Source organism: Alternaria viburni, assembly GCF_023758015.1.
Source record: "Alternaria viburni strain BMP 2772 chromosome Unknown scaffold_27, whole genome shotgun sequence".
Classification (NCBI taxonomy): Eukaryota; Fungi; Ascomycota; class Dothideomycetes; order Pleosporales; family Pleosporaceae; genus Alternaria; species Alternaria viburni.
The window spans coordinates 170,095-196,619 of NW_026055796.1; the positions used below are offsets into that span (position 1 = coordinate 170,095).

General features: G+C 54.9%; 9 protein-coding genes across 9 annotated transcripts; 5 read left to right on the forward strand and 4 right to left on the reverse strand.

The window, feature by feature from the left end:
- Positions 1 to 3,492: 3,492 nt before the first annotated feature.
- J4E79_009839 (uncharacterized protein) lies at positions 3,493 to 5,149 on the forward strand (the record flags this gene model as incomplete). Its single annotated transcript, XM_049358680.1, has 2 exons — positions 3,493 to 3,689; positions 3,757 to 5,149. 2 exons carry the CDS (start codon positions 3,493 to 3,495, stop codon positions 5,147 to 5,149), a joined length of 1,590 nt encoding a protein of 529 aa, XP_049206783.1.
- A 758-nt stretch (positions 5,150 to 5,907) lies between these two features.
- On the reverse strand, positions 5,908 to 7,393 carry J4E79_009840 (uncharacterized protein; the record flags this gene model as incomplete). The annotated part of the gene is made up of 2 exons (XM_049358681.1): positions 5,908 to 6,846; positions 6,893 to 7,393. 2 exons carry the CDS (start codon positions 7,391 to 7,393, stop codon positions 5,908 to 5,910), a joined length of 1,440 nt encoding a protein of 479 aa, XP_049206784.1.
- A 1,259-nt stretch (positions 7,394 to 8,652) lies between these two features.
- Positions 8,653 to 10,456, forward strand: J4E79_009841 (uncharacterized protein; the record flags this gene model as incomplete). The annotated part of the gene is made up of 2 exons (XM_049358682.1): positions 8,653 to 9,056; positions 9,103 to 10,456. The coding sequence occupies 2 exons, from the start codon at positions 8,653 to 8,655 to the stop codon at positions 10,454 to 10,456; spliced, it is 1,758 nt and encodes a 585-aa protein (XP_049206785.1).
- A 184-nt stretch (positions 10,457 to 10,640) lies between these two features.
- Positions 10,641 to 10,975, reverse strand: J4E79_009842 (uncharacterized protein; the record flags this gene model as incomplete). The annotated part of the gene is made up of 3 exons (XM_049358683.1): positions 10,641 to 10,762; positions 10,837 to 10,902; positions 10,966 to 10,975. 3 exons carry the CDS (start codon positions 10,973 to 10,975, stop codon positions 10,641 to 10,643), a joined length of 198 nt encoding a protein of 65 aa, XP_049206786.1.
- Positions 10,976 to 11,270: 295 nt separating this feature from the next.
- Positions 11,271 to 12,623, forward strand: J4E79_009843 (uncharacterized protein; the record flags this gene model as incomplete). The annotated part of the gene is made up of 2 exons (XM_049358684.1): positions 11,271 to 11,462; positions 11,529 to 12,623. The coding sequence occupies 2 exons, from the start codon at positions 11,271 to 11,273 to the stop codon at positions 12,621 to 12,623; spliced, it is 1,287 nt and encodes a 428-aa protein (XP_049206787.1).
- Positions 12,624 to 13,024: 401 nt separating this feature from the next.
- J4E79_009844 (uncharacterized protein) lies at positions 13,025 to 14,423 on the reverse strand (the record flags this gene model as incomplete). The annotated part of the gene is made up of 3 exons (XM_049358685.1): positions 13,025 to 13,977; positions 14,052 to 14,130; positions 14,196 to 14,423. The coding sequence occupies 3 exons, from the start codon at positions 14,421 to 14,423 to the stop codon at positions 13,025 to 13,027; spliced, it is 1,260 nt and encodes a 419-aa protein (XP_049206788.1).
- A 575-nt stretch (positions 14,424 to 14,998) lies between these two features.
- J4E79_009845 (uncharacterized protein) lies at positions 14,999 to 15,556 on the reverse strand (the record flags this gene model as incomplete). Its single annotated transcript, XM_049358686.1, has 2 exons — positions 14,999 to 15,059; positions 15,081 to 15,556. 2 exons carry the CDS (start codon positions 15,554 to 15,556, stop codon positions 14,999 to 15,001), a joined length of 537 nt encoding a protein of 178 aa, XP_049206789.1.
- A 664-nt stretch (positions 15,557 to 16,220) lies between these two features.
- J4E79_009846 (uncharacterized protein) lies at positions 16,221 to 18,033 on the forward strand (the record flags this gene model as incomplete). The annotated part of the gene is made up of 4 exons (XM_049358687.1): positions 16,221 to 16,382; positions 16,430 to 16,442; positions 16,492 to 17,345; positions 17,395 to 18,033. 4 exons carry the CDS (start codon positions 16,221 to 16,223, stop codon positions 18,031 to 18,033), a joined length of 1,668 nt encoding a protein of 555 aa, XP_049206790.1.
- A 2,077-nt stretch (positions 18,034 to 20,110) lies between these two features.
- Positions 20,111 to 25,325, forward strand: J4E79_009847 (uncharacterized protein; the record flags this gene model as incomplete). Its single annotated transcript, XM_049358688.1, has 2 exons — positions 20,111 to 24,685; positions 24,741 to 25,325. 2 exons carry the CDS (start codon positions 20,111 to 20,113, stop codon positions 25,323 to 25,325), a joined length of 5,160 nt encoding a protein of 1,719 aa, XP_049206791.1.
- Between the last annotated feature and the right edge of the window lie 1,200 nt (positions 25,326 to 26,525).

The following is a 26,525-nucleotide window of genomic DNA, read 5'->3' on the forward strand; positions in this document are numbered from 1 at the left end:
GCCCTATGGGTGGAGGCTTTGAAGGGCGGCAGGGCTGTGCATGGATGAAGCGACTTCGCCATCTTCACCACTTCTGGTGGATCAGCTGCTAAACACAACTAACACGTCGCTACTGATAAACCCGCCGTCCCCGCTCCCTGGAATTGCACATTTGCGCACGCCGTCCTACCCGCTTTTTCCGTCGCTGCGCAATTGCACCGTGTCCTGATGTTCTGGATGTCGGCCCATACGTATGCCGCATCCTTCGATTGGGCGAGTCGCGCAGGACGCCTTTTCACCGGAATCGTGGGGGCCAAAAACACGTCGTCAACCTGCATGTGATTTATAGGGCTGCGCATGCAGGGCGCGGAGATGTTGATATTGAGGGAGTCACACATATAAGACCCATGGCGGGGTACTCCGGGACTAAGTATAGGCTTGTTGGTTGTCTCACACTCTCTACGCAGGTCGCCACCCCAGACGTTGGATGCACCCTCTCTCTCACGACTCGCTGCGGACAAAAGCCGGATATTCAAGCGCGGACATATCTCCCACCGATTACGTCGTAATGACTAGCATTCAAAATGTCTGTTCCTATCGCAAACTACTCCGTCCACCTCAGACTTCACTGCACTTCCTTCCTTTTGCAAAAGCATGCACCGATGACTCAGATCGCTCTACACCCATACTCCGATCTCATGAGCCGCCGGCTTCAAGTTTTCATCCTTCTTTCTTCCAAACTACGACACTGTCACAACTTCACTGCTACGACAGACATCTCCAGAGTCTCCAACGCGACTCTATACCTAGTACAACACACTACCAAATATCACGTGTCTTAAAGTGCTGTCACGCCCCTCTAGCCAAATTTATGCAGCATCCTGGTCGCCGGCATCACGTACCAGTAATAAAAGCTGTTCGCTATCATGATCATTTATGCTAATTCCTCAGCCACCTCCAAGGGAAAGTTTGAACACCTGTCTAGCTACAGAGAATGGTAGAAGTGAAGAAGCTAGAACTTGAGATTACGTGAAGATTTTGATATCTTTCGTTTCTATACTAATGTAGACAGCAGACGGCATCGCATCCACTCAGTTCCTTGCATGTATAAGGTGTTCACGACACGATTCTAGTAGGTCGGTACGGTAATCCAGATGCCAACCCCACTGGCGCGCAGAGATTTGCCTAACCAGTATCTCCAAATCCAACAACCTCGTTCCTTCATCAAAGGTGTTCCACCTGCGCAAGGCCATACTCCTACAAACTTCCCTCACAACCCAGCCCTTTCCATTCCAATCTTTGAATTCGCCTCGCCGTGCTCTTTCAACCTCTTCAGTGCGCGGCTGTGACATCTTTCGGTTTGTAGTGTATGCATCTTCATAATCTCTCTTGCGCATCAGAAAATTGTTTATGTTGAATCCAAACTGCTCCATCGTAAAGTCTGCAATGTATTCCGCTCCGGTTTGGGTTCTGATATTGAAGACGCTGTGGCGAACAAATGGATCTGGCTGTTCCCCTTCCAAATGATGGACAACGTAAGGCTTAACTTGAACGGCGAGCCAAGTTATCGTCGCTCCTATTTCTTTAAACACAGGCTCGAGATAGATAAGAAAGAGTTGAATGCTTAAGTCGCAGTGGTTGTACTTGTTGCGCGCTAGCCGGTCTAAAAGGGATACGTCAGGAGGATGGGCATGAGGACCAATGCCATATATTAACCTTCGATTGCTATCTCGAACTGGGACTTCGGTAATGATGAAAGGTCTGCTCCATCCTGTTGGCACCCAAAGGACGTGGTAAACAGAAGGTCTGCGCTCGTACTCCAGTACTAGATTGAATATGTGCCAATATAGCAAGAGTATCGACCGAATGCGATAGTATTCGTCCAGTGCTTGGCATGTCCACGGTAGTGTAGTTATGAAGTTCGTTGCCGTTGGAAAGTGTTGTAGAGATGTTGGAGGTGCGTGATGTTCTGCCAACAAGGGGGGCTTTGGGGTCGCTGGAGGTGTGGGAGGTTCTGTTGGCTCTGATGGTGTCACGCTGTCCCGACGGGGGCAGGAGAAGGTGGGAGATGGAGGAGGTGTCGTCTCTGATGATATTACGCTGTCCTGGCGACGACGAGGGAAACTGACCGTTGGAGGAACCTTGCGTGTGGAGTTATCATCCAACATCGGAAGGGGCGAAATGGACATGATGAGTCCTCGGGCTGTGATGACTGTGAATCTGCTGATACAAAAGAGGAGACGATCTAACGCAGTTTATATACCGCGTAGGTTTCGAATACCACAGTGGGATATGATGGGCTTCTGTGGATTGTCCTGTAGATTTTCTATGTCGAGCCACGGCACCGTGCAATCGCCCAATACGCTCTTTTCACTGTCAAATCCAACACTGCATCTGAGTACAGGAAAAAATCTACCTAGATATAGAGCGAAAAGCCTTTTCGCTGTATTCTCGGGCACACACCGTCCATCCTGTGGTCCCGCGATCACGCTTCGCAAAGGTGTTACCAACTCGAATAGCTCGCTTAAAGGCACTACCAGCCATTTGAACTAGACGAATTCGGTATTCTCCATACCGCAGGTCTTTGGCTGGTGGTCGCTCTATACTCCGCCGTGGTAATCATGAGATTGCTCGGAGATTAGATCGCGCCGCAGTACGTCTGGGCCGTGATACGTGGGCCAGAGACAGGTAGAGATCTTGACACGCATATCGGCTGATGCTTTACGTTAGTTCTGGTATATGTAGCGTCGAGTCCAATCCATAATTACGCGTACCATGGTAGTGCGATGGATGCTGTTACCTTTCCCCACGATCCTATCGGTGCGCGACAGACCTCCGCCAACGCTGTTGCAACTACATCCCAGCACCATGTTCGGCCAACTACCTAGGTATCCTCCAAACCAAGCAAAAGCTCAATTTCGCGTGTGGATGACAACATGCAGATAAACCGCGGGACGCGGCTCCTGAAACCTCCATTATGGATTTCGCGCACAACATTGCTTCGGGCAAAGAATCGCGGTCTTCGCCAAAAACCAACGTCGAAGCCATGACCGCGAAAGAGGGGAGCTATTATGGGAACATGCAGGTTTCCCGCGCGCAGTGGATCAGGAGAACCACCATGTGACATCAGCGTGCTCCGCGTTAAGCGACTCGACCCTGAAGGTACTAGCGCCCAAACTCTGGGAACAGCCAACGCCAATGAGACGCCGGGCAGTATAGTTCCGTTTCATGAGCCCCGTCAAGCTCAAACCCCTCGCGATGCCGTTGCCGCCGTCGTCGTTCTGACTGTTCAACCCTCTCTCTTTCCGAGGCGAGTCTTCATCGCTCTCGTCTTTCTTGTCGCTCTCTCTCGCTGCTTATCCTTAGGTCTCTCGCGGCCGTTACAATCTCTCTATAGGTTCACGCTGGTTCGTGCCTACACGCTCACTCCCCTCGCGGTCACATCGCGTTATCGCGCATTCGAAGCGTTCGCAAACGAGTTTTTCGGGTCGATTATTTGAGTTTTCTTGCAAGATGTTGGGTTTTCACAGAAGAACGAGGTCTTTAATACCGGTTAAGGATTTGGGCAAATATGACAAGGTTGCTATGGTTGAGGAAGAGGAGGAGCGGAATGTAGAGGAAGAGATGGAGAGTCACAACGCGCCAGACGGCGTCGATAAGTCGCGGCGGACGCAATTGATGCTGGTGTACCTCATCTTTCTTGCTGAGGCGTAAGTTCTACCATACATCTCATATGAGATGACCCGTTTCTTCCGGCTTGTGCTGACATTGGCGTAGCATCATGGCATCAAGTCTTCAACCACAGCTTCAAATGCTCCTATCGTCCTCCGACTACTGCGGCACCCTCTCCTCGTCATACCTCCGAAGCATACTCGACTGCGCATACGCATTTGGTGGAACAACGGGTCTGTTCTGGGGATACCTCGCCGACCGCATGGGAAGACGGCGCGTCACGCTCATCGGACTCTGGAGCATGTTTGCATGCTGCCTGAGCATGGGATTTGCAACCAGTCTTGTCAGCTGCACAATCTTCCGCTTCGTCGCTGGCATGGTCAGCTCGGCGATCGTATGCACAACCCTGACCATGATTGGAGATTTGAGCACATCGGCAGAGGAGAGGGCCAAGAACGTCGCCCGGCTGCCTACTATTTCCCTTGGTGGTTCCATGGGCCCTATCATGCAACTCATGGTATCGGAGAGCCTGCAAGCATACAACATGGTTTGGCAAGACTACCCAACACTGGGCTCTGAGCTAGCCTGCGGAGCCGTACTGTTCGGCATCGCGCTCACGGCGAGCATCTGCCTTAAGGAAACGCTTCCCCACCACAACGACCGCTCGGCAGACCCCGTCGACATGGACTGCGAAAAGGCCGCTTTCCTCCGCCGCGACTCAGAAGACACCAACGTCACTCTCGTCGACTTTGCTCGTCCCGATCCCATCACTATCTCGCAGTTCCTCCAGGCTCCTTCCCTCATGGTCCTCCTATCGTCTTTCTGCCTCCTCTCGCTCCACGCCTCAACTTTCGACGTCGTCCTCCCCCACCTCGGCCACAGCAGCACAGACCAAGGCGGCATGGGCATCTCCTGCGAATGGCTCAGCATCGTCGTCCTCTGCGTCCGCGGCATGGCCGGCATGGTACTCTTCTACGCCATCCCCTACGCAACCGAGAAGTACGGCCTCGTCAAGCTCTACCGTTCCGTCTCCGCCATGCTGCCCGCAACCTACGTCCTCACCCCCATCCTCGCCATCGTAGTCACCTGCTCCGGTCTCGAACCCGTCATCTCCACCTTCTCCATCTTCGCCCAGCACCTCCTCACCGGCGGCGCAAACGTCGTCGTCTCCCTCCTCGTCCTCAACACCACACCCGATGCCTTCTCCGCCGGCACCGTCGTCGGCATGATGCAAGTCGCCAGCCTCTTCAAGGCTTTCGCCGTCGCAGTCAGTGGAACAAGCTACTACTTCAGCGACGACCTCAGCGTGCAAACAACAAACTTCGCGCTCTGGACTTGCCTCGCGCTCTTCGGCATCGTCGGCGCGGGTCTCGCGTGGTTCGTCCGCGAGAGACCGAGTGTGGAGAAGGATTTCCCCAGCGAGGTTCTCTGCTGGGAGACGTGCTTTGATGCTGATGCTGAGAAGCAGTTTAGTCTGGAGGATGTTCAGGAGGTTTGATTGATACCGTCGATATCATATCGTCATCTATCCGTTGTATGTCTTGATGTACCAATAGCGCGTCGACAGAGCGTGTTTTTCCTATTCTTTCGTTTGTTTGTCGTGTGTTATGCTATTTATCTATCGGTCTCCTTGTGTTTGGGTTCCGAACTCTGCTTCTTGGGTTGTATGAGTATATAAGCAAAACATCGTACTCTGGCTCGTGAGCCAGCCATTTGCCTTGATAAAACTTCCACAATTTGCAAACGTGATTTGATCGATTCAGCAGTGATCCTCCGCGCGCCTGTACATGTAGCATAGACAAAAAGACCGAAAGGGACAGAAACCCTTGGGTTGCTAGGTTGAGCGACTCTAAGGGTCTCATATTCTCCCGCTCTAAGTTGGCAATGCTAGAAGCGATGACAAGGTATAGCATCTCGCTGTTGAACTTGCTTGTTGTCACAGTTTGTTAGAAAGGTTGGAGAGCTACATGTCAAGAATGGCATTTCACGACATCAAGCATCAGGTGGAAAGAACTTTTTGAAATGTGATCGTTGTACTATCGACAACTAAGTTGCCACGACGGGCCTACATCAAACCGAGTGATTGAGTATCTCTAATCAAACAACTTTTACCCATTAACGCCATAGCCGAAGGCCGAAAACCAGATCCGATGATCATAGCACATCATATCGTACGGCAGCTCCATTACTTACTCTCCGAGATGTTCAAAGCAGATACACGAAAGGATGTGAAAGGCGATGACTCAAAAGAGACGCTTAGTCGAAGCTCTTCTTCTGTCCCTGGAAGTCGCCGAAGCCACCACGGTTGAATGAACCACCGCGGCCGCCACGGTCACCGCCACGGCCACGGCCGCCTCCACGACCACCACCGAAGCCACGGCCTCCGCCACGACCACCGCGGTCGCCGAAGCCACCACGGCCGCCGCCACGTCCACCGCGACCACCACCACGGCCACCACCGAAGCCACCGCCGCCACCGTTGTCCTCACGAGGTTGAGCGTAGTCGATGCGGATAGCACGGCCACCGATGTCCTGGCCGTTCAAAGCCTCAAGAGCGGCAGTAGCCTCCTCCTGGGAACCGAAGTCGACGTATCCGAAGCCCTTGAGGGAGCCGGTGTCACGGTCGGTGGGAAGAGAGACACGGGTGATGTTACCGTACTCCTGGAAGACCTCCTGGATGCTCTCGTTGGAGCACTCGAATGAGACGTTGCCGAGGAAGAGGGTGCTGCTGGGAGGGCTGCGCTTGTCACCGTACTTGTTGGCACGGGCACCGTTGGCATCGGGCTTAGCGCGGGGAGTGCTGAAGTCGACGTTGAGCTGACGGCCGTCAAGCTCGTACTCGTGCATCTCCTTCTGTGCCTTGGCGGCGTCGGCAGCGTTGGCGAACTCGACGTAACCGAAACCCTTAGCACGGCCAGTCTCGCGGTCGGTGATGACACGGCAGCCAACGATCTCGCCGAAGCCCTCGAACTCGCGGCGGAGCCAGTCCTCGTCAATGTTCCAGCTCATGTTACCAACGAAGAGGTTCTTGATACCCTCCTCAGCGGCGGGCCCCTCAGTCTTGGTCTTCTTGACAGCGGGGGCAGCGGCCTCCTCAGCCTTGCGCTTCTTGGAGGGAGCCTCCTCGCTCTCGGAAGCGGATGAGTCGTCGGAGTCGGCGTCAGAGGAATCGTCAGAGTCGGAGGTGGAGGTGGCCTATCAAAGTTAGTCTACGTTGAGTGATGGGGGATGGTGAACTAACCTCAGCCTTAGCGGCGGGCTTCTCATCCTCAGACTCGCTGCTGGAGTCGCTGTCGGAGTCGCTGGACTCAGCCTTGGCTGCGGCCTTCTTTACACCGTTGGCCTTGGCCTTGGGAGCAGGCTTCTCATCCTCGCTGCTGTCGCTGTCGCTGTCTTCCTCGCTGCTGTCGGAAGAGTCAGAATCGGAGTCGGCCTTAGCAGCGGCCTTAGGAGCAGCCTTGGCAGGAGTCTTCTTCTGCTCGACCTCCTCCTCGCTGCTGCTCTCAGAGGATTCTTCGCTCTCGCTCTCGCTTTCAGACGAAGAATCAGACTCAGGCTCTGGGGTGGGAGCCTTCTTCGACTTCTTCTTGTCCTTGACGTTGGAAGCAACTGACTTGGCAATGTCCTTGCTCTTCGACTTGGGAGTAGCAGCGGGCTTGGTGACGCGACCAGCCTTGACGCTCGCGAGCTCAGACTTCTTCTCCTTCTTGGACGACTTGTCCGCGACCTTGGTCTTGCCCATTTTGATGATAGGTAACTAGATCTACAACGTATTAGTATTGTGAAACGTGCGACGAGAGCGCCAATGATGTGCGACAGAAAAAGGAAAGAGAGGAGCCGACGGCATGAAGCCGTCGCTCGGGCGCTGATGCCAAAAGGTCATCGAATGCGCCAGCCTGCTGGTCTGATTGTCTCAAATTGCGAAAAGCCCACTGGTATCTCTCGAGACCGCACGAAGCGGGTATCCCTCAAGCCCACGGAAAGCCCACAAGAGCCCACAGAAACCGAGCTTCAAGGCATGTGTTCCCACAAGCGCCGAGAAGACGGAAGATTAACCCTCATAGTAGCAAAAAGCCCTCAGGATGATCTTGCCTTGCCCTGACGAGCGGCAGGCGTGCCCTCTGTAATGTGTGTTAAGGAAAAGCCAAACGTTGCCCACTGACTTGTAATTTGATCTGGTACTGGATGTTGCCCTCAGTAGCCCACTTGAGAATCGCGAAAGCCCTCAGTGTAGATTTCGAACGGTGAAAGTTCGAAAGAAGTTGTGAAGAAGGTTGATGGTAGGTAGATGCAAATGGCTGGGAGCGCGCAGTTTATGTAGCGGAAGGATCAGCATCGAACTTTTCAGCGGATCTGGGGCCCGAGCGTTGCGCTAGGGACGCGTTTTCTCGAGGTACGCTAGATTCGCCCCACGCGAACTCCATCCAACGGCGACGGCGGTATTTCCCTCAGAGATCTCAGGGTCTCGAGATGACTGGGATTCATTGGAATGGAAAGTAGATAGAATAATTGTTCTACGGAAACGCTAGGAATTCCACACACTCGAAGTTTTTTCCGCAACCTAGGTATGTCCTACCTACATAGAGGAGTTCAGCCATGTACGAAGTCTTATTAGAGAACACACATGGTCTGCACAGCAGCAAAATGGATCAATCTCAGAAAGAATGTTTGCCGAGGTTGCCCACTGTGCCCTCATAATGGTGCTCACAGCAGCTTGATCATGCCGCAACCTATGTGTGATTTTGGCAGCATCAGTTGCTTACAAACGTGATATAAACGTTAAGGCTCCATCACGAACCAAAGCTACAGAGCAGCTAGTCTAGGTAATAGCCTGGACCAAGAGCGCTGACTCTTCATCGTCCGAAGAGATCTGGGTATCGAACTCTTCAAGGGCTCAAATGCAGGGCACAAGCTAGTGCAAAAGCGGTAAAGCGCAGAATCTCCGCCACGAGTCCTCGATTCCGTCCGGGCCCTCACCAAGCTCACCTGGGCAGCTCCAACATGGCATCTCCGGCAGCCCATAAACCGCGACGGCGACGAAACATTGGAGAGGGCTCTCTCGCCCAGGTTGCACACGGCACGCTCGATCTCGACCACTCGACCAACGCACGGAAGCCCGCGTTTCCTCTCGTCGCGTTTCTCTGGCCAGCCAAGGGCACCGTCTCACAATGGGTCACGATACCCCTCATTTTGATGGCAGTTGGCCTGTTCAGATGGACCGTCAGTCTGTGGGGCTATTCGGGATTCCAGTCACCGCCAATGCACGGTGACTTTGAGGCCCAGCGGCATTGGATGGAAATCACCAAACACCTGCCCGTGTCGAAATGGTACTTTTATGACTTGCAGTGGTGGGGATTGGATTACCCACCTTTGACTGCTTATCATAGCTGGATACTGGGTGTCATGTATGTTGGAGCATTGGATATCAAATACCAGTACTAATCGTTGCAGTGGTTCTGCCATCAATTCGAAATGGTTCGCTCTCGACGAGTCGCGGGCGCTCGATGACCCTTCCCTCAAGATATACATGCGAGCCACCGTCTTCGTATCCGAATACCTCATTTACGTTCCCGCGACGATCATCTTCCTCCGCCGATATTCGAGACTAGAGGGTGTCAACATTTGGGAGTCGTCGATTGCGCTGGTCGCTATCCTGATGCAACCGGGGACGATCTTGATCGACCATGGGCACTTCCAATACAACACAGTCATGCTTGGTTTCGCAGTCGCAACACTCTCGAGCATGATCGCTGGAAGACCGCTGTGGGGATGTGTCTTCTTCGTTGGCGCGCTTGGATTCAAACAAATGGCCTTGTTCTATGCGCCTGCGGTATTCGCATACCTGCTGGGCATTTGTCTTTTCCCCAGGATCAACATCGTGCGGTTCCTTGCCATCGCGTTGACCACCGTGGCCGCATTTGCCGTGCTATTTCTGCCGTTCTTGATGGGTGTCGCATACGACAGATATACCCGTTTCAATTACGATCCTTTGGAGATGCCCCCACTGCTGACCCTGAGATGGTTCATGACGCCGTGGAATATGAATGCCTGGTACTACCCATACGTTCTGGAGATGGGACAGGCGATCCACCGCATCTTTCCCTTCTCCCGTGGGTTGTTCGAGGACAAGGTTGCCAACATCTGGTGCACTATCCATACTTTCCACAAGCTTCATCGCTATCCGATCGAGCTACTTCAGCGTCTCGCGCTACTCGCCACGACCGCTGCGATTCTGCCGCCATGTTTGATCATCTTTGTCAAGCCTAAGAAGCAGCTTCTTCCACTGGCGTTTGCGGCGGTATCCTGGGGCTTCTTCCTCTGTTCATACCAGGTGCACGAGAAGAATGTCTTGCTTCCGCTTCTGCCGATGACACTGCTCCTCAGCGGAAAGGATGGCTTGCTACCTTCCACACGCGCGTGGGTCGGTCTTGCCAACATGCTGGGCGTCTGGACAATGTTCCCGCTGCTCAAGAGAGACGAGCTACGAGTTCCTTACTTTGTCATATCCCTCTTGTGGGCCTATCTTCTTGGCCTCCCGCCCGTTTCTTTCTCTGCCTACCACGAAGGCAGCCGGGGTGGACTGAATATCTTCAGCAAGATCCTCCACCTCAACATCTACCTGGCCATGATTGGATGGCACGTTGCGGAGGCCTTTTACCCTCCCCCAGCCGACAAGCCGGACCTCTGGGTTGTCGCGAATGCGATTGTTGGAACGGGTGGCTTTGGTATTTGCTACCTGTGGTGCTTGTGGCGACTTGTTGTCAAGAGTGAGTTGTTTGGAGGAGAAAAGAGCAAGACGCAGTAAAATATTGGTGAATGTTCGTTGGTGCTATTCAGCACTTCTTCAAGATACCCAGGTAGATCATGGAGGGAAGATTTTGGTTCCTCATGTATAGTATTGTACATCGAATCTAAAAACGCGCATCGTGCGCAACGCCACCCATATGCTCGTGTTGTACATGTCGTATACATTTCCGTCCCTCATTGCGCTATATCTTGAAGCCGTATCCAGCCATGCACTTCTTGTAGTCGTCGACGAGGGTGAAGCATTCCTTCTGGGGGTCGTTCGACGTCGAGAAGAGCATGCATTCGTCGCGTTTAGCCTTTTGGTCTGTGCAGACACAGCATGCTATTCAGGAGTCAGTACTAGAACAGTAGGTACCAAGAAGTTGGGTAGAAACTCACGCTTAACTTTGGCTGGCGCGGCGGTGTCCTTGAGGTCTGAGCCCATGTTGGCAGCGGTTGGCGGTGCTAGAACGCCATCAATTAGCTACTCTGCGTCGCATACAAGCCATGATCAAACTGCAAGCATACCTGACGACATTGTGTGTGTGGGTGTGTGGTGGAGGTGAATTGAAGATGCTTAGCAATCGCAAAAGTTCCCAGGACATGTCATCGGACTCCCGCGGCGCTCCATACGCCACACGAGGCTTGCACGGTTCGGCTAAAACCAACCCTGCAGGCGACAGGGGGTTCTAGACAATGAATCTCAATCAACCCCACTACGTTTTGCGCCCCACGACTCACACTATAAAGTATAAACAACAAACCCGCCCCCCTGTTGTGCTGCTTTCCGCTATCATATCCTCTCTGCAACTTGCAACGGGGCGTGCGAAAACATGGCTGGCGCAAAGATCTTTTCTATCGAGGGCAAGGGCCTCAAACTCACCACCGCCGAGGATATTGAGCCGCACATCCAGGATCTCAAGAGCAACGACGATGTAGAGGAGATCAAGTTCTTGGGCAACACTCTGGGTATTGGAGCCAGCGAGGCGCTTGCTAAGGTCTTGGAGAGCAAGAAGAACCTCCAGGTATGTTTACAGCCCCGCTCATCGGCGCTGCGATGTCAAAGACGGACTGACTGACATGAATTCCAGGTCGCAAACCTCGCCGACATCTTCACCTCGCGTCTCCTCTCTGAGATCCCGCCCGCGCTATCCCACCTCCTCACCTCCCTCCTCACGCTACCAAACCTCCACACTGTCGACCTCTCGGACAATGCGTTCGGCCTCAACACGGTTGCCCCGCTCGTAGACTTCCTGTCGCAACACACCCCACTCCGCTACCTATACCTCAACAACAACGGCCTGGGACCCGCCGCCGGTGTCCTCGTCGCCGATGCGCTCACCGCACTCGCCGCCAAAAAGGCCGCCGCGCGCAAAGACGGCAAAGAAGTCCCCGACCTCGAACTCGTAATCTGCGGTCGCAACCGCCTGGAGAACGGCAGCATGGGCGCATGGGCAAAAGCCTACGCCGCCAACACGGGCGTCAAGACCATCAAGATGACGCAGAACGGTATCCGTCAGGAGGGTATCTCGCACCTCATCACCAACGGCCTCGCCCACCTCTCCAAACTAGATACCCTCGACCTTCAGGACAACACCTTCACAGCCATGGGCGCAAAGGCTCTCAGCAGCGCCGTCGGCAACTGGACTGAGCTCCGCGAACTCGGAGTAGGCGACTGTCTGCTCAGCGGCCGGGGCGGCGTCGCTCTCGCTGCTGCACTAGAGAAGGGCAACAACAAAAAGGTTGAGGTCCTGCGCCTTCAGTTCAACGACATCAACGCCAAGGGTCTCGCTGGCCTCGCCTCCGCGTCGCACACCGCACTCCCTGCGCTGCGTCGCGTCGAGATCAACGGCAACAAGTTCGACGAGGAGGACCCCAGTATCGAGAAACTGCGCGATGTCCTCGATGCACGGAAAGAAGAGAGTGGTGAGAATGCGGACGACGACGAGTACTGGGGTCTAGATGAGCTGGACGAGTTGGATGATGACGACGAAGACGAGGAGGAGAGTGATGCGGAGGAGAAGCGTGGGGATGCTGATGATGACGAAGAGGGTGTCGAGGTCGAGGAGAAGGCTGCGAGGCAGGTCGCGGCGGATAACGAGGCTGAGGAGAGTAATGTGGGTCAGGAGAAGGATAAGAAGGTTGATGATTTGGCGGATATGATGGCGAAGACGGAGATTAAGTGAGGGGATGATAGAGCGCACTGGAGGGGACCTTGTCATGCATTTAGCGGCTTGGGTTGGTTTGGGATGGGGATGGCTTTTTGAGTAGGCATGTAGGAATTGATACCATGGACCTTACTCCTGTTGGGTTCACACGAGGTGATCAAGCGTTAGTACATGATGTTCGGTGGAGGTATGCAAATTACAGTGTAGTGCTGTTGCTCTGTACAAATATTGAGAGGGCAAAGTGTGGTTCATTAGGGTGTCCAGCGGACGGATAATCTATGTATAGGTTTGTGGTTTTCATGCCACCTGCCCATGTCCGGTTATAGTGAATCTCGAATATCACCTACTCCTCTACCGTCTTAGATGCATCCCCGACATTCACGGACACTCCTATCATGTCACCCCCATGCCTCACTGCCTCATCGATCGTCCGCGTCATAGCTCGGCTCAGCCAGCAATTTCCCGTTCTCGTCCACTCGACCATGACCGTCCTGCACGAGCCTCTTCACGTAGGTTTCGTGCTCGTTGTCTTCAAGCTCCTCATCAACCTTGTTAAGGTCCTTGTCGGGCTGTGACTGCTCTTTGTGGTGCTTAGTCGCGGAGGAGTTGGAAACATCGCTGAGAGACTCTTGTCTACGGGAAACGAAGGACTGCGCAGTGGGGCTGAGTCCGCTCTTCTCGGTGTGGCCGTTGGTCGGCATCTCTTGCGGCTGGACTGTTTTGGGGTTTGGTTGAGTAGAGAAGCCGTTCTCTCCCTTGGGCGAGACAGCAGAATTACCGTCTTGTAGATCGCCGTGATGTTTGGAGCCAGACAATGTGTCACGGGAGTTGATGCTCTCGCTACTGGCGCGGGGACGTTCATCGCTGGCGCGAGCACTTCCGTTGCTGGCGTGCGATTCACAGAGCCCCAAGCATACATGTTCCTCAGTGCCGCGGTTGGCACGAGCATCGAGAGTCTGTGGATCATCCATCCCCGATGCGGCGGCAAAGCCCGCCTCGATCTTAGGCCTCATAGTCATCTCCGCATTATGGGAGTCATCTTCCTTCTCTTGACGAGACCGTTGCTGAGGTGATGTGAAGTTCCTACTGTTGGCACGAGATCTTCCGTTGACAGGACTCAAGATAGAGCCAGTGCTACTGCTCAGTGATAGTTGACGCTCACGTCTGGCTGCAACAGACTGGGCGACAGCGGCGATGCCGCCCTTCTCGGTATGACCGTGGGCGCGGGCCTCGAGAGAATGGAGATGATCGGCTTCAGCCTTGGTGACAGTGCCTTGCGCAATCTTGGGTTCGATCCTAGCGATTTCCTCCTGGAGCTCGGCTTCGACTTCAGGGTGAGGAGCATTGGTATGGCCGACGGCCTTTTGCAGTTCTATAGATTGTCAGTGTTTGTCTTGATGTGGAGCGAAGGATCAAGCGGGATGACATGTGGAAGTAGGCACGTACTGCTAACGATGCTCTGGGCAACACGAAGAACCTCGGTGGTCGCCTCGTCAGGGCTGCCATCTACAGCGATATGCAGGTCCTTGGCGGCCATCAGCAGGGAACGATGAGAAGCCTGAGCTTGACTGGATCCCTTCTAATCCACACCTTGTTAGCAATAGCTAGGGATTCGACGGCAGAGATAATGCGGACCGCTCTGTCGTCACGTGTAGCGACGTTCTCAGATAGAATACGGGCTTCCTCGGCTGTGATGGTGCTCGGGTCTTTTCGCAGCTTCTTGAGGATGGCTTCCAATTGGTCTTGGAATCGCTGCGAAAGGGTGGTAGCATCGCTGCTCGCGTCAGAGGACACCTTCTCGCTGAGAATGTCGCTCATGGTGACTGATAGAGGTAGGGCTGTAGGTGATGCTTGAGTAGAAGAAGCGGTGGCTTGGAGCTGTGGAGAAGAAGGTGAGGTGGGTGTTTGTGTTTGCGTGCTTTATCTGTGACGATGACGTCGTGGGATCGCGTGTGGAAGGAAAGTGCAGGTGCAAACAATAAGATCGGACGACTCTGACAGCGGCTCTTTCCCGATGGTGACGAAGGCATCAATGTGTTCATAATGTGTTGCGGAACAATTCTCCGCGTCGTAATTGCCTCTTTGAAACATGCACTGATTGTACTGCGACAACGCAGATGAACCATCACATCGCATCAGGTACACAGAGATAAATTAAGAGTGAAAGTACAAAATACATACATTTCAAGTAGTTAAGAGCAGCAACGAATGACTGAGAATAAGATGTCAACATATTGATACATACGAATAACCATGGCAACGTCTTGCGAAAGCACGCGGGCCTGAAGTACACATGAAGACATCGAAAATCACCCATGTCAATTTCCAGTCCTGCTCGTTTCCGGTCAGCTGTTTCCTCGCTGTCGTCCGAGTCGCTTGTTAAAGCCATATCCTCAAATGGCTTCCTTGTCACGCTTTTCCACGTACTCATCAAACTCATCATCTGGCTTCGAACTTCAATAATCATTCGCCAACTCATCATATTCCTCGTCAAGGCCGGGTGGCATCGCCAAACCGCCTTGGTCGGGATCGCGTTCAAGACCGTAACCGTAGGGTTCGTCATCGCCGTCTTCTTCGGAATCGTAGTCCTCATCGCTACCGTCCGGCGAAACTGATTTCTCGATTTCGCTCTCGTCGTCCTCGTCCTCGTCCTCGTCTTCTGCTTTGGTGGGTTCGGGCACTGGGGCGATTGTCTTGGGTTGCTGCACTTCGGTGCCGCTCTTCTCATTGAGGTCTTTGGATGTCGCATCTTTCTGCTGCAATGCAACATCGTCATTTGGTTCATCGCGAGCTGGGGCTGCTTCCGTAGCTCCAATACTCTCTAGCTCCGCTGTCGATGTTGTTGGGTCCGTAGTGCCGACTTTCTTGGCTTTCTTGACGCCATTAGATGGCTCGCTCGATACGTCGGGCTCTTCGGAAGCTGCGCGCTTCAATGCTGATGTTTCAGTCATGGTGGTCAATTAGGATTGTGAGATGATGAGAGGAGTTCAAAGTTCGAAGGGTCGACGTTGGAGGTTAATAGGGGCTGGGATCAACATGATGACGGAAGAGGCCCTTCGCAGCCCTTCATGGATCGGGAGTGATATCCCAGCTGTGGCGCAGATGAGCTAACCTACCTGGTTGACACGACTTATCGATTTGTCGAGTTAGGAGTTGGTACCGTAAATTGAGCTTGGGAATAAAGAAATTGAGTTGAGAGTCCTGGAGGTCAGACAAGATCTCTGGACGTATTCGAAGCTGTGTTCATGTCTTTAGTCTATACATATCAGTGCCCGCCATGCTGTGGAGCAGTACGAGGGCTGGTAAATAACCCATGCTCTACTCAACCGGGCGTGTCGCGCGAGAGCGTTGAAGTCACGGGAAACTTGTTACGACGTGGTGACAATCCAATGCCCGCAGATGACTGCAAGCGATACTTTCCGTTGCTATAGCCGTTGGTAAAAGATGGTGGTTTCCTTACCTTGCGATGCGCGATGACGCGGCCACTGCCGAAAAGCCGAACAGCAGGGATGTCTCCTCACTAGCCCCACCGAAATCCAGCTGTCAAGCCTCACCTACCCACCACCCTCTGCCTGATTCAATGTCCTGCGCCACATATATGTCGACGGAGCCAGAATGGTCAGCGCCCAAGATGTTGCGGCTCGCCAGTCGCACATGGGGACAAACGATCAAGAGCAAGCGCAAGCCGCGCAGATGATCCAGCGCAACTATCGCGGCTACCGGGAGCGCAGGCAGCTCCAAGGCATGGGCCTGGATGCTAGCGCACGGTGGGCAGAGGTGGGAGACGTTCGCACTACATAGAGAGGTGTGGCTAATGGTACCAGGCGATACGCGACGGTTAGCAGTCCACCACCCTCTCTACTGCGCCCAAGCTAAACCTCTCAAGCGAAATGGCGCAATGCGACGAAGCCCAAGCCGCGCTCGGAAGACGCGGCTCTGCGCGACAACCTCACTACCCCCGAAGCACGTGAACGAGCGAACTCCATAGCAGCGCGCGAGAAGTGGAAACGAGTCGGCGAGATTGCGCGACGAGCGGGCGCTGACGATCCCCACGATGCCTCAGAGACGGACGACGAGGATGCGCCCGAGAACCACACGGAACAACGACGGAAGCAGAACGAGTCCAAGGCGGAGCGCGAGAAGACTGCCAAGATGATGGACCTCCAGTACTTCCTGGAGATGGTGGACCAGAAGCATCGCTACGGCAGTAACCTGAGAGCCTATCACGAGCAGTGGAAGAAGGCAGAGACTCACGAGAACTTCTTCTACTGGCTCGACCATGGCGAGGGTAGGCACTTTGAGCATCCGACCGTCTCTAGAGAGAGGCTCGACACAGAGCGCGTGCGCTATCTGTCGCGGGAGGAGCGTCAGAATTACCTGGTCACCATTGACGACGAGGGTCGTCTATGCTGGGCGAAGAACGGAGAGCGCCTAAACACGACCACGGAGTACAAAGATAGTGTCAACGGTATTGTACCGGTCGACGATGACACTCCTGCCTACGGTCCCAAAGCAAAGCTGCACTCTGGACAAAGCAAGACCCTGCGACGAAGTTCAATGATCTCGGTGAGCTCAAGCTCGTCTATATCTGAGAGCGATGCGGAGGCAGAGGAGGCAGAACACTACGTCAATGAGGACCTCGACAAAGCTAAGGGCGTTTCGAAACTCAAACATGTGTCAGCCGCGACTATTCTGAACCACCTTCTCCGTAGTTCAGTGAAGCCGAACTCATGGATATTTGTAAGTTGTGCACTCTCCTCCGTCGGCCAGATGTACTAAGCAAGCACAGGTAGCCGACACGTCCTTCCGCCTGTACGTCGGGATCAAGCAATCGGGTGCTTTTCAGCACAGCTCGTTCCTCCACGGTGCGCGCATATCTGCCGCAGGTCTGATCAGAGTCAAGGATGGTCAGCTTCGGCGCCTCTCACCCCTGTCCGGCCACTACCGCCCGCCGACGAAGAACTTCCGTGCGTTCGTACATTCCATGAAGGAGAACGGAGTGGACATGTCGCGTGTCTCCATCTCCCGGTCGTATGCTGTCCTCGTCGGCCTTGAAGCTTACGTTAAGACACGCAAGAAGTTCAAGCATGGGGTTGAGCACGTCAAGGAGGCCGAGACAAAGGTCGTGCACCCGGAAGAATACGAACGGAAGGTGGAAGAGCAAAAGGATAAAAGCGAAAGCGCGCAACGAGAGCGGCAGTTACTTGCGCAGGAAGCAGAGCGGAAAGAGGCAGAGAAGAAACAGACTAGTCTTGGACGGCGAATATGGAAGAGGCTCAGTCGAGACCGCGGTGAGAACGGCGACCTGACACCCAAAGAACGGGAGGCCGCTAAGCAGAAGAGGAAAAAGTGGTTGAGCAAGTCGGGGGAAGATGTCGAAGATGGGATTGCGCCTGACGGACGTCGGGAGTCTGCCCCCGCGGTGTGAGCGGCTGGCTGCGATGCGAGCTACGAAGCGGGCTGCTGCTGTTCCTGCATGACCCCATACTCACCTCCGTGCCTTCTACCTGTGGCTTGATTTCGCGTGGTCATGATATCCTCTCTTGTCGATTTGCCTAGAACCATCAGTAGACCTGAAGTCGTAGAACGAATAGCATTCCTAAAGATAGCATGCATGTGGCATTATTCGCGCGTGTCATTGCACGATCATCGCGCGATCAACGTCCGTCTATCGAAAACGCAGAATCCAGGAACCAGAAAGCAGGTAATGGCTTGACTCGGTGGCGGACAATTACTTTCCAAGCGTGCGGACCCCGTTCCGTGCCGCCATCATTCTTACGAACGGCGGCGACTGACATCATACGCGTCGTCACGGACCCAGATTTCCCATCTTTGTTTTGGGGGTTGGGAAATGTGTCTTTGTTTGACAACCTGTTATTTGGGCATGACTCGGCAGCGGGCAGGATAGGGGTACCTGAGATGAAGTGATCGATCGTGCGTCTGCGCAGAATTGCTTGTGCAGTTGTGGCGCGAGGATAATTATGGGTACGACGGACATGTCTCGATCGAGACGGCCTGTCGTGATCGAAACCACGTGGCGCATACTCCTACAGTAGACAGCTAACAGCTGCAAGTCAGGGTCAATGAATTGCCCGGAGGTAGGTACCACGGGAATATAACGATTGGGTTTGCTGCAGCCTCTTAGCGGTGCGTGGTGTCACTCGCAGTTGGGATGCGGCCAACGTCCCGACCGTTGCGCTGGAGCCCCGCCGTTCATCGCGGCACAGTCCAACTTCACCATGACCACGGCGCAGGCCTCTTCGGACATGAAGCTATTCGGCATCACTCTTCCGAATTCCGTCGTTCCTGATCTCCGCCCGCCGCAGGGTCCCTCATCTCCCATGCCGTCTTGCATGTCGCGGTGATGGCTGGTGGTGCTCACGATGGTGGTACCGAAGACTGGTAGCATGCAGCGATCGGCCGCCAAAAGGAAGCTACGACCCCGCTAAGCGACGTTTGAGCAGGGGAGCTCCCGACACCATGACGTCAGGCGCCCGACAACATCATACGCGTCGCTGCAACCTGCTTGCACACACGGCACGACTTGCTCTTCCATCCTGCTGCATGCGCCCTAATGATAGGAGGGATACACTGCCGCCAGGGATTCCGTACCCGATGCTCGACAAGGCCAGCCACAGTGCCGTCGATCGGGCCTGGGCTCTGTGTGCTTTTGCTCCACCAGCTCGTTTCGCACTGCACTCATGCCTGCGAAGGCGTATCGACCGCCCGGTATTGGCCTGCCTGAGATGACACATGTCTCCCCAACCTCACTTCCTGCATGCCATTGGTATCCTTCCTGCAAACTAACCTCGTCCAGTGCAAAGAGCACCGTAGGCAGCCTTTTCGCTAGAGCGTTTCAGCTCCACTTCCGGCTGCAATTCAACTCCAACCCTGGCAGCAGCCCGCTCTCCGCGGTTCATCGACGATGTTAGGCCATCCCATTTCCAGCCACAGGCCGTTCCCACCCCTGTTGCAGCAGCTACCCGCTTGTCTCACCACGCTGAGTGGAGGCCATGCCACCAGGATGCGCTGACGCCCCGCTCGAGGCTGGAGCTTGTGAGTAGTGTGACGCAATACTCCTCCTGTTCGTTGCACACACTATGGCGCCAAAGCAGGTTTACTCTGCCTCTCCACAACTGAGGCGCAAGCTCTTGCTCCTGGAAACCAGCATTCGACGTCATCCGTTCCAGCATGCTCAATTGAGGAGTAGTTATCATAAATGCCTGCTTCTCTGTGATCCTTCCGCACTTTCTGATCCCTACAAAGACGAACCATTCGTCAATTGATATATGACAGACGAACACTTTTCCTCCCACAACTACTCGTATTACTCTTTCCCCCCAACCCCTAATAGACATTCCCCCCGGTCTACACGCTCTCAGTCTATATCAAGCAACGTATCAGGAAGCGGCCATCATCGAGCTACTTCCTACAGCACCTCATCCTACACAGTGAATCACGGACACGACAACTCCTACAACGTCTCGAGCGTTCTATTCAACAACATGCCTTCCCCAGCAGCTGGAAAGGGTGACACCCCCCGCACCCCTACCAAGCTCGGACGAAAGCCACAATCATCTGCCCCCAAGCTGAACAAGCCCAAGTCGGAGGACGCCCCCACCCCCGATGTGCCTGAGCAAGCCGAGGACGTAAAGAAGCAAGGAGAGGAGAAGGCCGAGGACACCAAGAACCAGGCACAAGACACCGCCGAAGACACCAAGCAAAAGGGCGAGGAGACTGCCCAAGATGCCAAGGGCAAGGCGGAAGAGGCTGCTGAAGACACCACCGGCAAGGTATCACAAGCTGGTGACGAACTAGAGCAGGCCGACCCCAAGCCCATCGACGACGACAACGACGCCGACGAGGAGGCTGAGGAGACTGGCGACGACGCTACACACAAGGCAGGAGACGATGCGGAAGACACCGCAGAGGACACTGCCGACAACACAGAGGACGATGCGACAGAGACCACCGAGCAGGCCGCTAACACCGGCAAGCAAGCCGGTGGAGGCGCATTGAGCGGTGCTCGCGGTCTAGCCGGCCGCGCATCCAACCTCGCTGGCAAGGCGAAGCAGGACCCACAAGGAGCTGCTCAGGATGCTGGTAGCGATGTCCAGGAGGCTGCCCAAGACACAGCAGAAGATGCGCAGGAAACTGCGGAGGACACTGCTGAGGGCGCTCAGGACACTGCCGAGTCGGCCAAGGACACCGCTGAGTCCAAGGTTGGCGACGCAAAGGACACTGCTGAAGACGCAGCGGAAGATGCGCAAGACACCGCAGAGGACGCGACTGAAGATGCCCAAGGCACTGCAGGAGACGCCACTGAGGACGCCCAGAGCAAGGCTCAGGATGCCACCGACGACGCCAAGGACGCCGCCGAAGATGCTACCCCCGACCTGAGCATGCTCAAGGGCCTCGAAGTCGACGAGGAGGGCATGATCAAGAACAAGGATGGCAGGAACGTCGGCCGCCTTGTAGAAGGTGATGCCGAGGACCTCGCCGGTTACCCCATCGGCGACAACGGCGAGATCCTCGACGACGATGGTGATCTCGTTGGCCGCTGCGAACTTACACCTGAGATGGTTGAGGAGCAGGCCAACGAGGCTGAGGAGGCCGGCGACAAGATGCCCAACATCAGCATCTTGAAGGGCCTCACCGCCGACCGATCTGGTCAAATCCTCAACGAGGATGGTGACTTTGTTGGTCACCTTGTCGACGGCGACCCATCCGCTATCCAGGGCAAGGAGTTCAACGAGAACGGCGAGATCCTCGACGATGACGGCAACGTCATTGCTAAAGCAGAGCTTTCCCCCGAAGCCGCCGACCTCCCTGCTTACCAGCAAGACGACGAGGATGAGGATGAGGAAGATGGTGACGCCACCGAGGGTGTCACCGATGCCGTCGACGGAGCCAAGTCTACTGCCGAAGATGCTAAGGACGGCGCTGAGGAGAAGGCTGCTGACGTCGAGGACGAGCTTCCCGGCGTCGAGGCCCTCGAGGGCATGGAGATCAACTCCCAGGGAGAGATCCTCAACGACGATGGCGACGTTGTTGGCAACGTTGCTGACGGCGATCTCGAGAACATCGATGACGTCAAGGGCCTCACCGTCAACGACAAGGGCGAGGTTGTTGACAAGGACGGAAACGTTCTCGGCACGGTCGAACTTGCTGAGGGTGCTGCCGACAAGCTCAAGGAGTCTGCCTCCGGCGCTCTCGACACCAGAATCTTGGACGGCCTCAAGGTCAACAAGAAGGGCAAGGTCCTTGATTCTGAAGGCGAGGAGATTGGTGAGCTCAAGGAAGGTGAGCTCAGCGACTGCGCTGGCAAGAAGATCAACGACCAGGGCGAGGTTCTCGACAAGGATGGCAATGTCATCGGCAAGGTCGACGTTGTCCCTGGTGAGGCCGCATTCACTGCCATCAAGGAGCTCAAGGAGCAGCTTGGTGAGCCTCTCGAGGGAGAGGAGGAGCAAGACGAGGAGGAGGGTGAGCCTGAGATGAAGGAGATCACCCCCGAGATCGATGAGCTTGAGGGCTTCAAGGTCAACAAGAAGGGCCAAGTTCTCGATGAGGAAGGCGAGCCCATTGGTGAGCTCACCGAGGGTGACCCTGCCAAATGCGCCGGCAAGAAGATCAACGACAAGGGCGAGGTCGTCGACAAGGACGGCAATGTGCTCGGCAAGGTCAAGGCTCTGCCCAAGATGGTTGAGGCTTCCGAGTTGCCGGAAGAACCCGAGGTCAAGGAAGTTGAGGTCACCCCAGACATCAACGAACTTGAGGGCCTGAAGGTCAACAAGAAGGGCCAGGTTCTCGACGAGGAGGGCGAGCCTATCGGTGAGCTTACCGAGGGCGAGGCTTCCGAGTGCGCCGGCAAGAAGATCAACGAGAAGGGTGAGGTCCTTGACAAGGACGGTAACGTCATCGGAAAGGTCAAGGCCCTCCCCAAGATGGTCGAGCAGAAGGTTGGCGAGGCTGAGGATGCCGCCGAAGATGCTCAAGACGCCGCCGAGGACGCTCAGGATGCTGCTGAGGATGCTGAGGACGCTGCCGAGGAAGCTCAGGACGACGGCCGTCCTCCTCTTTCCATCCTTGATGGTCTCACCGTCAACAAGTCTGGCAAGCTCATCGACTCCAACGGCAACGTCGTTGGCGAGCTTACCGAAGGTGACGCGAAGAAGCTTTCCAAGTCTGGCACTTCCTGCGACGCCGAGGGTCAGTTCTGGGACAACAAGGGCAACGTCATTGGCCGCGCCCAGACCATCCCTCAAGAAGAAGGCGAGGAGGAAGCTCCTTTCGCCGGTCTTGACGGCCTCGTCGTTGTCAAGGATGGCTTCGTCGAGGATGACAAGGGCAACCGCGTTGGCCAGGTCACCGAGGGCGACGCTAAGAAGCTCGTTGGCCGTTCCGTAGATGAGGACGGTGATATCCTTGACAAGAAGGGATCAGTTGTCGGCCACGCTGAACGCTACGAAGAGCCCGAGGAGGAGGCTCCTGAAGAGGAGCAGCCTGAGGACTTGTCTATCCTTGCTGGCAAGACTGTCAACAAGCAGGGCAACGTCATCGGAGACGAGGGTGTGCCTATTGCACGCCTCGTCGAGGGCAACCCCAAGGAGCTTGCAGGCCGCAAGATCAACGAAGAGGGTCTCATCTTCAACGACACTGGCAAGCAGATCGGTCGTTGCGAGCTCATCCCCGAGAACGAGCGTGAGAGCAAGCCTGAAGGCATCTTTGCTGGTCTTGAGGGACTCCGCGTCATCCAAGGCGGCATGGTTGCTGATGAGGATGAGAACACTGTCGGCAGGATTGTTGAGGGCAACCCCAAGCGTCTTGTTGGCATGGCTGTGGACGAGGATGGTGACATTCTTGACAAGTACGGCAACGTCAAGGGCCACGCTGAGCCTCTTGAGGAGGAAGAGGAGGAGGAGCCCGCCGACCTTTCCATTCTCGATGGTCTCACCCTGAACAAGCAGGGCTACCTCGTCAACGGCGAAGGCATTCCCGTCGGTAAGCTCGTTGAGGGCAACCTTGGCGAGCTTGCTGGACGCAAGTCCGACGGCGATGGTCTCATCCACGGTGATACCGGCAAGGTTGTCGGTCGCTGTGACATCATTCCTCCCAACGAGCGCCCCGAGCGCAAGGAGGGCCCATTCGCTGGATTCGAGGGACTTCGCGTTGTCAAGGACGGATTTGTCGACGACAACGACGGCAACCGTGTTGGTCAGCTCACCGAAGGTGACCCCAAGAGGCTTGTTGGTCACACTGTTGATGAAGACGGTGACATCATCGACAAGTACGGCAATGTCAAGGGCCATGCTGAGCCATGGTCTGAGGAGGAAGCGGAGGAGGTTGACCTCTCCGCCCTTGCTGGCTGCACTGTCAACAAGGCTGGAAACATTGTCGACTCCAGCGGCACCGTTCTCGGACATGTTGTTGAGGGTGACCCAACCACCCTTGCCGGCAAGAAGGTCGATGGCAAGGGCCAGATCTGGGACAACGAAGGCAACGTCATTGGACGTGGTGAACTTTCCCACGGTCAGAACCCAGGACCCGAGGGTCCCTTCGCTGGCTTCGATGAGGCTACTGTTGCCAAGGACGGTACCGTCCAGACACCCTCTGGCGACATCGTCGGTCGCGTCACTGAGGGTGATGTCAAGAAGCTTGTCGGCCACAAGGTCGATGAAGATGGCGACATCAACGACAAGAACGGCAACGTCATCGGCAAGGCCGAGCGCTGGGAGCCTGAGGAGAAGGAGCGCCGCGTCAACCCCATGGCTGGCATGCGTGTCAACAAGGAGGGTGAGGTCCGCGACGAGAACGGCGATGTTGTTGGCCGTCTCACTGCTGGTGACCTTGGTCACTGCGCTGGTCTCGAGATTGATGACAACGGCTATGTTGTCGACAACGATGGCAACAAAGTCGGTGAAGTCACTCTCCTGGAGAACATCCAAGAGGAACCCGATGAGGATGAGACCGACGAGGAGAGGCAGCGTCGCGAGGACTCTGAGCTCGCCAAGAAGATGTCTGCCATCTGCGAAGACACCCTTCAGCGTGTCCAGCCTGTCATGAAGCAGATCACTGAGGTATGTTCCACTCCTAATCCATCACCATCACAAACATGTACTAACAACCGCCCAGCACATCGAGCAAGCCGACCGCACACCCCGCGACGAGCTCGACGAAGAGGAGCTTGTCAATAACGTCAAGCCCCTCATCGAGGAAGGCTCTCGCATCCTCAACGACTGCAACGGCTCCCTCCGCGGTCTCGACCCCGACGGTCGCATCGCCGCCCAAGCCAAGGGCCGTCAGCAAACCGGCGAAGCCTCACCCGAGGAGTACAAGCTCGCCGACAACCTCAAGGAGCTTACTACCTCCGTCGTCACCACCATCGACAACGCGAAGAAGAAGATCTCCGACATGCCCCACGCCAAGAAGAAGCTCAACCCTCTCTGGTCCCTGCTCACCGAGCCCCTCTTCCAGATCATCGCTGCCGTTGGTCTGCTGTTGACGGGTGTTCTCAACCTCGTTGGCAAGTTGCTCAACGGTCTTGGTCTCGGTGGTCTCGTCAATGGACTTCTGGGTGGCCTTGGTATCAACAAGCTACTCGGCGGTCTTGGTCTCGGCGGCCTGGGCGACATGCTCGGCGGCGGCGACAAGAAGGACAAAAAGAAGGGTGCTTCTGGCCCTATGAGCATGGTCGGTGGCCTGCTCGGCAAGAAATAGACATCTTGACGATGTCTATGGGGATGAGTTGAGACGAAGTAATGTCTATTCACACTTGGTTCGAGATTGTTTGTCTGTTTTTGCATATGATACCACGACCTCCTACCTGGGTCGTCGTTGTCATCGTCTATCGCCATGGAAGTTTGCAGACCTTTCCTGCTTGCTTCCCCCCTCCACCATTGGATTTCGACAACACAAACGATTGGAAGATCGGGGGGTCTGAAGGTCACATACCTTTTGTTGCCGAAGGAAGAGGAAGAGTGGGGATACCTCGCATGAGAGCCTGCACTGCTTTCCACTGACGGTTTGGATGATTGCAACTTCACCTGGGTATCTGGTCCGATGATGGCATGAATTCCTTGTTTTTTGCTCGTTCAAAAATCAGCGTTCTTGTTTTGTTGTTTTCCGACACACACACATCATCATGCCGCGACTCTCAAAGGCCACGAGAGGACGCGCGCATCTTTGGCTAGACCAGCCGGGTTTTCCTTTGTTGCACACCTCAAAATCTGCGATAGTTCTTAGCAAGCATTGGCGTTTCTGTTGTTGGTGGCCATCAGGGGGATGATTGTTGTATGATAGTTGTTGTTAGTTAGTTTTAATCACTTTACTTTGAAATCGGTTTCGTCTTTGCAAACTGCTATGTGAAGTGAGCTCCTTGAGTTTGGTTGTTGACCTAAGTATGTTCTTCAACCTCGCGATCAAAGACCCACTGAACACGCATTTCGCATGCCACACCGAGGTGGACGACGTCACGATTGATGGCTGACGTCTAGTTGGTGAATGTTTCAGCGTCTTTGGCCACAATGTCATCGGCTTTCGATGGGCGCATATGACATGTGTGTTCACTGGGCTTACGAGCAGAGACGACAGATTCGTGTGCCACACCGGGCGCGATGCCACGATTTGAACGTCTTGAGTTGAGACGTAGCTCTTGGGTTAGATTGGATCTTTGCTCACGACATCCTGAGGTAGTGTAGTTCTTAAGTTAGTTGGGTCTTTGCTAATGACGTCCTAAGTTCCGTCTGGCTTTCTGTATGCCAGTAGTGTCCACTCGATCTTTGATCGTAGAATTACTGAGCCTCGGTGAGGCATGTGAAGCTGTTTGGTCTTCTTTCATGACGTCCTGGGCTGAAGGCATAACTCGTGAATTTGTTGGGACTTTGCCTCATGACGTCCTGGGCCTCGGTATAGTGCGTG